Here is a 9,915-nt window from a genome sequence, read left to right as displayed (position 1 = left end):
GCTGAGTGTTGCCTTATTTCTTGTGTTTGAACCGTAATCGAGAGTAAAAGATCATTCGGATCCTTGAAGTATGTACCTCATAATCCATTGCACTCTGACCAAAAAACTGTAAATACTATTTCTAAAAAATTTGCAAATAATCTACATTATACTTGCCCCTGTGAATGTGTGAGGCCAACACAGGGCTGACTAAAGTAGAACACTGACATTTGTATACAGAAAAAAATACCAACAATAAATGTACTCTATTAGTTTAATGAAAACATAGGGTACAATTCTAGATAATCTTTTTCAATAATATATAACATTTGAAGAAACTTAATTTTATTGGAATTATATGGATGGCCATGGTGAATAAATTTATATCAATTTCTATATATGGTGAATTGACCAAGCTTAAGACACATCTTACTCAAGCAACTAGGCTTTCTGGCTATTTGACATAGTAAATGCATAACATGTTTCAATTGAACAGAAATTATTTTGACAACCCACCATTAATTCACAAGGTAGTATGTGGAGCATTTTCAAAGACATTGCATGTCATGAATGCTGTTAATTGTCATCCATCATGTGCTACAAAATATCAGTAAAAATTACAAAAATGTTTACCGGATTAATTATGAAACTGAAGTTACGTAAATGGAATATTGTTCAACTTACACCATTACATCCAAGGCATCTGACAATGGAAAATTAACACTGATTTCTTTGTAATGTTGGATGTATATTCACATTAGTGGAACAGAATGTTAAATGTTACATTAATTACACATTTAAAATAGCTTTAGAGGTCAAAGTCACCCTTATTTATTGATTTTTTTTAAAATATTGGTGAAAATAATGGAAATGAATGTTGAAGAAATGGTTACCTAATTTGTAAGATCACTAGTTTGCAATCTATCAGAGTATGATTGTGTGCTGTGAATCCTTTTGTGATGTCGTCTGCTTCATATTTTTATTTGTGGGCACCCAGAATGTCATTAAAAACATTAAGGAAGAGATGTGCGTGGTGTGGCCTGAATACCAAAGCAGGACGGAAACGAATGGACTTTTCTCCGCAGCCACCAAGTACAATACCTAAGGGAAGAAAAGTCAAGTTGTTAAACTCATAGAATAAGAAATCCAAATTAACTGTTTATTTGGTCTAGCCTAGTCCTTAAGTCATGAAAATACCCTTGAAATTCTTTTGCAAGGCTTTTGGGGATGGGACAAGTGTAGATTGGCAAGGAATATTTACTCCAATTCCATTCTGGTTCACTGACCAAGGTTAGGTTATTTACATACATTGGATAAACAGCCACACAGTAGGTGCATGGTGGTGCAGTGGTTAATACTGCTGCCTTGCAGCACCAGGATCCTGGGTTTGTTTCCCAGCTTGGGTCACTGTGTGGAGTTTGCGTAGTCTCGCTGTCTGTGTGGGTTTCCTGTGGGTGCTCCGGTTTCCTCCCACGCTCTGAAAGATGTGCTAGTTAGATGCATTGGCCGTGCTAAATTCTGCCCCTCCCTCAGCGTACCCGAACAGGTGCTGCAAGTGTGGTGACTAGGGGATTTTCATAGTTACTTCATTGCAGTGTTAATGTAAGCCTACTTATGACAATAAATAAACTTAGAAACATCATTCACAGCACCACTGGGTGGCACCATGATGCTGCACATATGCTCTAGCTCTGATTCAGAAGAGTTCCATTTTTCATTGGATTGCAGCAGGGAATAGCATTTTAACACCCACCCCCTGAGACTTTAATATTGCAAGATTACAATTATAGCATGATTGTAAAGTATACCCATCATTTGCGTGTGTTATCACATTCGCTTAGTTGGCTTCTACCACTGGCCAGAGACTGAGGAAGAAGAGGATTTAGCGCAAGAGGATTCTGCCCCAGCTACAGAAGTTTGCTCCATGTATGAGGGGCAGTAGACATTTTATCTCAATATAGATTAAATTACAACGTCAAATTACATGGCTTCCCCCCACTATGGGCAGTACCGAAAATTACTGTACTGCATTTTTGAATCTCAATCTCAAGACAAAACCAATTTGCTTTAATTTGAACACATGTGAAATTGAATAGATCAAATTTGTTTTGTATTTGATAGTATCTGTCCTACCCTTATTTCTCATTTTCAAGACAAGTTGATTCCTTATTGCTTCATTGGGTGCATCTATAGAGCAGAATGTCCCTTTCCCCCTGGCTTTATTTAGGATGTGTGGATAGAGAACCTGAAAAGGAGCACAGTATTGAAATCCATTAATGTGTTGGCATGGCGGCAATAACAAATGGCAATAAACAATGGGAATGACATATTTGACAAGTGCCTCGCTGACCATTCTGAAAATGTTTTGCATAAATCAATAGAATATTGATTTCTTTTTAAAAAGTTATTTACTCAATTTAAGGTGTTCTGTACTCGTATCTGATTACCTTCCATTCTTGAATATAACTTTATTTACATAGATACGGACCTCAGTTTGATTCCTGGCCTGCGTCACGGTCTGTATGGAGTTTGCATGTTCTCCCCGTTTCTGCATGGGTGCTCTGGTTTCTTCCCACCGTCTAAGGATGTGCGGGTTAGGTTGATTGGCCATGCTAAATTGCCACTTGGTGTCATGGGGACTAGCAGGGTAAATATGTGGGGTTATGGGGACAGGGCCTGGATGGGATTGTAGTTGGTGCAGACTTGATGGGCCAAATGGCCTCCTCCTGCACTGTAGCGATTCTACGATTGGACATGCTGAGTTGAGCTTAAGGTGGGAATGGTCAGTTGCGTCCTTCTGTTGCCTTGTTGTCTGCTGCTATTCCCAACTGTGGTATGAATCAGAGCAAAGCTCTGTAGCCCTTGATGTGGGACCATTTTGTTCGACTGTAGCCTGCCTTTTTTTGTTATTGGGTGTAATGGTACTATATTTATAGCTTCTTCTAAGATATGCCTAGTGATATTCCTGATATCCGTTATTAAAGTCTGCCTTGAATTAGATTTGCTCCCTTTTTCTTGATGGCGATTAAGGATTGAGGGGTATACAAGAACCAATTTGAGTTACTGGAGCTATCTTTAATCTGTTACGGTAGTAATGCTTGATGGTAATAAAACTTGATTTGGGGGGGGGGGGGAGTGGGGGGGAGGTGTCCTCATGTGGGGATAAGACCTGGGATGGGATTTTCTGCTCCCCCCCTCCCCTCCCACCAGTTGATGATTAAGGCCAGAATTCTCCAGTCTTGCACACCCTTCCATTGCTACCAGCGAGAACGTAGACTTTTGACGCTGAGCCAAATCTCCTTTCACAGTAGCAGGACCAGAGAATCCCTACTGGAGGTGAGGTGGGAGGATTCCCACCCATTTCTAACAATGTTATCAGTACAGTTGTATTTGTGACAGATAGATGAGTGAATGCAAGGTCAGTTAGGTTCCCTCATTGTATTTTCACGGGTGGGTTGGAATTTAAAGCCATCAGGGCCAACCAGTTTGCCCGCTGATTACATCACTCAGCTAGACACCATTTTTTTGTCCTTGCTTCCCTGAGAGGTTCCACCAAATAATGAAGTAGTACTGGTCAAAATGACCCCAGGACCAGTCCCACCTTATCCCATCCTTGATGCGTCGACTATATATTACTCATGTAAAAATTGAATGCTTGTAAAGGTTGAATTTTTTTTCCCCAGCAAAAAGTTAAGGGTCCAGTGGAACATGCTCCCAGCCAATGACTTAAGCTCGGTAAAATGGAATTGCACTGAGTTGGCATTCTCAAGGGCACGAGTGGCAAGGTCTGAGCCTCCCCTGCTCTCTGCAGGAAGACTGAGGGCACAAGACCTTGGGGTATATTTAGAATTCACTCTGGAAGTTGGTCCCTACATTCTGGCCAATATTTTCTGGCCATTCACTGCAGGCTGGACAGAGAATTTGGCACTCAAAACCAGAGAATCCTGAGTGGGACCAGAAAATCCTGCTGGTGTGAATGGCTAGAGAATTCCAGCCTGTTTTCACTTGCGCTGTTTATTAATCTGATCTGGTCTGTTAGCCTCTACCCGTAAAAATCAAAATCAGTCTGCATTCTTCCTGCCCTGATAAGTACGAATTGGAAGAATTATGGTATATATAACTGTTTTAATGAATAGCAAATTAAGGTTTTTGATGTGATAGCAAAGAGTATACTTTGGTTCAGACATTTTTGGACTTTGATCCCTAAAAAAGTAGGGTCAATTTTTTTTTTAGCTAAAAATAATGGATCAATTTTACGTGACTTTTACATACATATGTTTGGTATTCTGTCAACATCTCAGTGTGCTTTTGCTCAGAGAGAACCAGAACATGTTGGTCACATGATTATTAAAGCTCGTGATTAAAAAATGATCACAAATGGAGCATGTTTGATTTGAACCTCCTCCACATTCTCATTTAAAAGTCCAGTGTTAACATAATACCTCCCATTTACCTAGTACCCCATGGCCATAACAAAACTCCACAAGAGGACTTAGGCATAAATTATTTTTGGATTTCCACCAATACCGCTCTGAATTACCCGTGAGGGTTATCTGAAATTGCAGTAATTGCTTGATCTTTGCTCAGTGCCTCTCAAAATAATACCTTCTGAAACTTACAGGGCTTTTTATGCTGTGTTGGGGTTGCTGCATTCCAGATGTAAAAGCTCCAAACAACTGGCTGAAAGTGAGATGCAAAGCTGCTGAGATTTACCAAAACTGTCACCCTAAAGCTGTTGGTCTTAGTGAGTTAGAGGAGTTTTATATTTGATTTGCAGCTAATTTGAGGAACTTGGTAGCACCAGCATTGGTTTTATGAAATGGCTATATTTCATATCGACTTTTGAGTTTCTCATCATGTCATGTGGTGCATCACTGTGGTACTATGTTGGTGAACCACCCCAGCCTCAATGCTGCAGCTGCACTTTTAATTGAATAACTGCAACAACACTTGTTAAGTAAATTCTCAGAACATTTCAGGTGAATAACACACAGTGTATTACAATATATTAAGAACTAACTGGATGCAAAAACAAAAGTTAGCATGAGTAGGATAACTAACAGTAAAGTAAGGCAGTTATTTTACATTTCTTTACTGCAGCTTTCTAAGCACATCAATTTATTACCTGTAAATCCTTAAGACCCTGTAGTAGGATCTTGCCAGTTTCAACTACGTTGTCCAAGAGTTTTTCTCTCCTAATAACATTAAGTACTTCAGAAAACATGAGATTTTTTGAAGGGTCTCCTAGCCATGTGTTGAAAATCCTGTAGGGCTGAAACAGAAGTATAATGTCCAGAATATAAAACTTAATATAGAAAAAAAAGTGATAAATTATGGTGTTTACTTCATTTATTTTCTCCATTGCATACCATAGTCTTGGACCCTTCTCCCCTGTTTCCCCCATCCTCACTTCCAACAATAAGTGCAAGAGCTCATGGATTTCTTTGTCACTATTGCCACGATCCATTGCCTCTGCCATGTTTCTCACTTTAACTGGCCTCCCCAGAGCCAAATGTCCTTGAATGTTCACCACTCCCTTTGCCCTGTTTCTCTCCCATCTCTGTTCATGCTCTCTCCAGACTTATCTGATCCATGAGATCTAATGCATACTTCCTTGACCCTCTTCCCATGAAACTGCCGAGCATCCAACCTCCTCTTCCTGGTCCCCATGTTAACTGATGTTTTTAATTATGTTCTCTCTCCAGGTGCTGTCAGTCTCCTTTTAAACTGCTGTCATGGCTGTTCTCAAAAAAAACCTTTACCCCCAACATCCTTGCTAACTACTATCTATCACTAATCTCTCTTTCCTCTCCAAAGCCTTTGAACATGTTATTGCTTCCAAAATCATTCCCATCTTTCCCAGAACTCCATGACTTTCACTCCTGCCATAATACTGATGTGCTCCTATCAAAGTCACAAACGACATCCTTTGTACCAAAGGAAAACTTGCCCTCCTCATCCTCCACATCCTGTCTGCAAGCTTTGACTTGTTGTTATCTCCATCCTCCTCCATTTCCTTTCCATTGCCATTTAGCTGCCCTTTGTAACTGGGTCACTGTCATGAAGGGAAGTCTATGGCTTCCAGGTGGGCGAGGAGACTGCCTGGAACATTGGTCCCCAGATCTGTTATTGGGAGGCCTCTGACAACTGGCTTGAAGAGTTTTAAGTTTATTTATTGGTGTCACAAGCAGGCTTACGTTAACATCGCAATGAAGTTGCTGTGAAATTCCCCTAGTTGCTAACTGTAGTGCCTTTTCGGGTACACTGAGGGAGAATTTAGCATGGCCAATGCATCTAACCAGCACAGCTTTCGGACTGTGGAAGGAAACCAGAGGAAACCCACACAGACACGGGGGGAACGTGCAAACCCTGCACAGGCAGTGACCCAAGCTAGGAATCAAACCTGGGTCCCTGGCGTTGTGAGGCAGCAGTGCTAACCACTGTGCCGCCAACACACTCAGCTGGCCATCTGCCTCTCGTGGGTGGGTACCGCTGCTGACAGCTCTACCTCAGCCTGACCCCCAAAACATGCCATCTCTGAGAGAAAACAGCCCAGGTGCAGGGTGGTACCAGAAAATCCACCACTGGAGGATAAAACCCTTCCCATAATGTATTACAGATTATTAAAGATTGTAATTGAGAAAATATTCTGGGTAACAAAGTCCCCATCTATTGTTTGGGTGGCACTGTACAATGACAAACATCTCCGCTAATCCAGTTTACAGATATGAAACAATGTTTTACCACAAGTACTCACCATGTCAGGCCGTAGCTCATCCTTGTAGAAGTAGCCTCCAGATAACAACTTCTTACTGAAGGTGACGATGTCCGCTGGATCATCCAGGCCCCAGTGCTCATGAGCCCAAAACTTGCCAGTGCCACCTCCTCCTGTCTGTACCTCGTCGCACAGGAAGGCACAGCCATGCTGATGAAGCGGTTTCAGGTGAACAGGGAAAGGTAGGAGAGGGGACAAAAAGCCAGAATTTCACACCTTTGTGGCAATGATAAATACAATATGGCAAATGGTGAAGTTAAGCTGATCTGCATGTTGCAGGAAATAAACAATAGGAAAACAAAGCAGGAAGCCAGAGAATGAAATAAATACACCATCAGTATAAATAACAATTTGGATCAGCTAAGGAGGCAAGAAAGCCAATATCTTGCTTCTGGTAAATACCATTTCTATTTGCCTTATGCCAAAAAAATTCTTAATTTTTCTTGTGCTCAGCAAGAATTAGAAATGGAGAATTTGCAACTAACAAGGTTTTAATAATACTTATCATTACACTTGCTTCACAAATGCGAGTAATATTTCAGCAACTGGCTATGTTACAACATATTAGTTTCCACTTCAAATATGACCCTGCAATTGCAGTAAATTCTTTATTGAGTTGTGCAAGCGGCAAACTGAAACCAATGGGAATACTTGGGAAAGTTCATAATCACACTAGATACTTGGGACATACATTTCCATCACAATAAAACAGCACACTGGATGCACAGGCACACTGATGATGACCATCTGTTCCTATTCTACAGTACTGGCAACATTAGACTCTGGGCATGACCGACCACAAATATTAGTGGTTAAAATCAGCTTTCAGCCACCTCCATTTCAAGGTTTTTGAGTTTGAAACATTCGTAAGGATTTGTGAGTGAATTATTTTCAGTGTTGTGTTTTGAGGACACCAGTTAATTCACATTGCTTTCAAAAGCTATAACAGACTGGCCACCACAACAGAGAGGGGTATTATTGAGACATCCATCTTTACTGATGGCTACATCATTAAACAATCTGTTATCTGTGATTATGTCTATGTGGTGGAGATAAATCTCTTCATGGTAACAGTACCGCGCAAGAACTGGGATCTGTAAATCGGTAATGACTAAGAATAAATGGTTCATGCTTAAACATACAGGTCTGAAAGCTCCTCATCATTGACACATCAGTCCTGACCTTTGTGCATGGAGATGGAACCTCTGACTCCTGCGTTAAGACTCAGCATATTGTAATAGGAAATAAGGGCAAGGACGGTTCCCTAATCAGAATGTTCCAGCTCCACCCTCATAAGGGAGTGATGAACAGAGTGTGGGAGCAGGTAGTGCAAAATACCAATTCATTCTGAACAACCCAGAGCCAGTGACACCAAGTCTGCAAGAGGTTTTCAGACCTGAAGGAAATAAGCTCACTGATCAACTTAACACACAAATAACAGAACATTATTATCAAATTTCCTCAATTACTTCGGCCCCATAACATGTACTTAATTTTCTAACTGGCCCTCTGTATACGCTATGTATGTCCAAATTCTGACTACAATTTATTCCTGAAATTATTGACACATCTTAAAAGTACTAACTCCAACCATTCTTCTGACTGTATCATCACCGCTTACTATGTCCACCCCAGTCCAATGCTGGCATTTCTACCTCATGAATATTTTTAAGGGAGAGCTAGATAGATGCCTGATTGACAAGTGGGTGAAAGGATATCAGGGAGGTTGGAATGTGGAGTGGGGGGGTTACATTCAGATCAGCCAAGGTGGAGCAAGCTTGAGGGGCTGATTTCCCATTGAATCAGACTTTTGGTGGGAACCCGCGGTGGGCATCTGCCGTTGGCAGAACAGGGAGATTCTGCTGGTGTGAACAGCTGGAAGATCTTGCCCACGAGTGCGAGTCTTTCTTTTCTCTTTTTTTTTTTAGCCAGGCTTTCAACAATTCACTTCAATAAGTTTCAAGTACCATCAGCTTTCCTTAGCTCATTGGGAGTAAAACAGTTAAACAGTAACAGTAAAACAGACCTCACATATTGTGAATCATGCAATGTAAAGGCCTTTCAGAAAAACAAGCTTAAAGACTGAAGTTGCTCATCTCATCATCAGAGTAACTTGATTTCAATTTTAAAATCCTTATGTTTCATGGACAACATACAGAATTGCAAATTGTACTGACTGTGAAATTATTTTACACCTAAAAATGATCAAAAGCAAGAACATGCACAAGTAAAACAGTGGAGTGCATGGAATATTATCAGATAAATTAATAAAAGGAATATAGGCTTGAGCAATAGGCCAACTCCACAGAACAAAGAATTTTCACCAGTTGCAGGTTCATGTTGCCCTGGGCTTGGGAAGGGGGTTGCAGCACATTAATGGGAAGCTGAGTGAAATTTGGGAGCTGGTTCTTCAGAATTTCCTTCCCTTTATTCAAAGTATAAAAATGTTCAGTCGAGGTAAGGTTGGGCAATTTTTAATGTCCAGCCCTCCAGCCATGCCAGTGTCAGAAGACTGGCAAGGGTGGCATCACCTGCCCTGAATTTCTGCCATTTGTGCCATCTCTGCTGAGTGGTCCTCAGTGTCTATTCCCCAAGATGAGATTTTACCTTCAGATATCCTGAGTTCTCTGACCAGACAGGTCAAATCTGTAGATTGAGCAATGAGCTGTTGCTCTCAGGTACCTTGCCCTGTCCACGTGCCAGTGACATTAAGGGTGGCACGGTGGCACAGTGGTTAGTACTGCTGCCTCACAGCCCAGGGACCTGGGTTCGATTCCTAGCTTGGGTCACTGTCCTGTGTGGAGTTTGCACATTCTTCCTGTGTCTGCATGGGTTTTGTCCAGGTGGTCCTGTTACCTCCCACAGTCCAGAGATGTGCAGGTGAGATTATTTGGCCATAGTAAATTGCCCCTAAGTGTCAGGAGGACTAGTTAGGGTAAATGTATGTATGGAGTTATGGGGATCGGGCCTGGGTGGGATTGTGATCGGTGCAGACTTGATCCTGCACTGTAGGATTCTACATTATCCTAATGATTTTGAGATGTAGCCAGGGCAGGATGCAGCCTTGCCCTAATTCAGGCTGGGGAGAGGGATTTAAGCCCAGGCTTTTTCAAACACAGATGGCCCAGGACACAACAATCAGCTCCTTTTCTGTTTTACAG

General features: G+C 41.4%; 1 protein-coding gene across 1 annotated transcript in view; it reads right to left on the bottom strand.

Annotated features, from left to right (window-relative positions):
* Window positions 1–235: 235 nt before the first annotated feature.
* Window positions 236–9,915, bottom strand: part of abat (4-aminobutyrate aminotransferase) — a 149,694-nt gene continuing 140,014 nt past the window's right edge. The window contains exons 13-16 of the mRNA XM_080206645.1: window positions 6,737–6,904; window positions 5,105–5,251; window positions 2,113–2,224; window positions 236–1,080 (exon numbers count right to left, since the gene is read on the bottom strand). Coding sequence (XP_080062771.1) covers window positions 959–1,080; window positions 2,113–2,224; window positions 5,105–5,251; window positions 6,737–6,904 — 549 coding nt within the window. The 3' untranslated portion in view covers window positions 236–958. The remainder of the gene's footprint in view (window positions 1,081–2,112; window positions 2,225–5,104; window positions 5,252–6,736; window positions 6,905–9,915) is intronic.

This window comes from Carcharhinus amblyrhynchos, chromosome 18 (assembly GCF_965287045.1).
Source record: "Carcharhinus amblyrhynchos chromosome 18, sCarAmb.v2.hapA, whole genome shotgun sequence".
Classification (NCBI taxonomy): Eukaryota; Metazoa; Chordata; class Chondrichthyes; order Carcharhiniformes; family Carcharhinidae; genus Carcharhinus; species Carcharhinus amblyrhynchos.
This window is presented reverse-complemented; position numbering and strand designations above follow the sequence as displayed.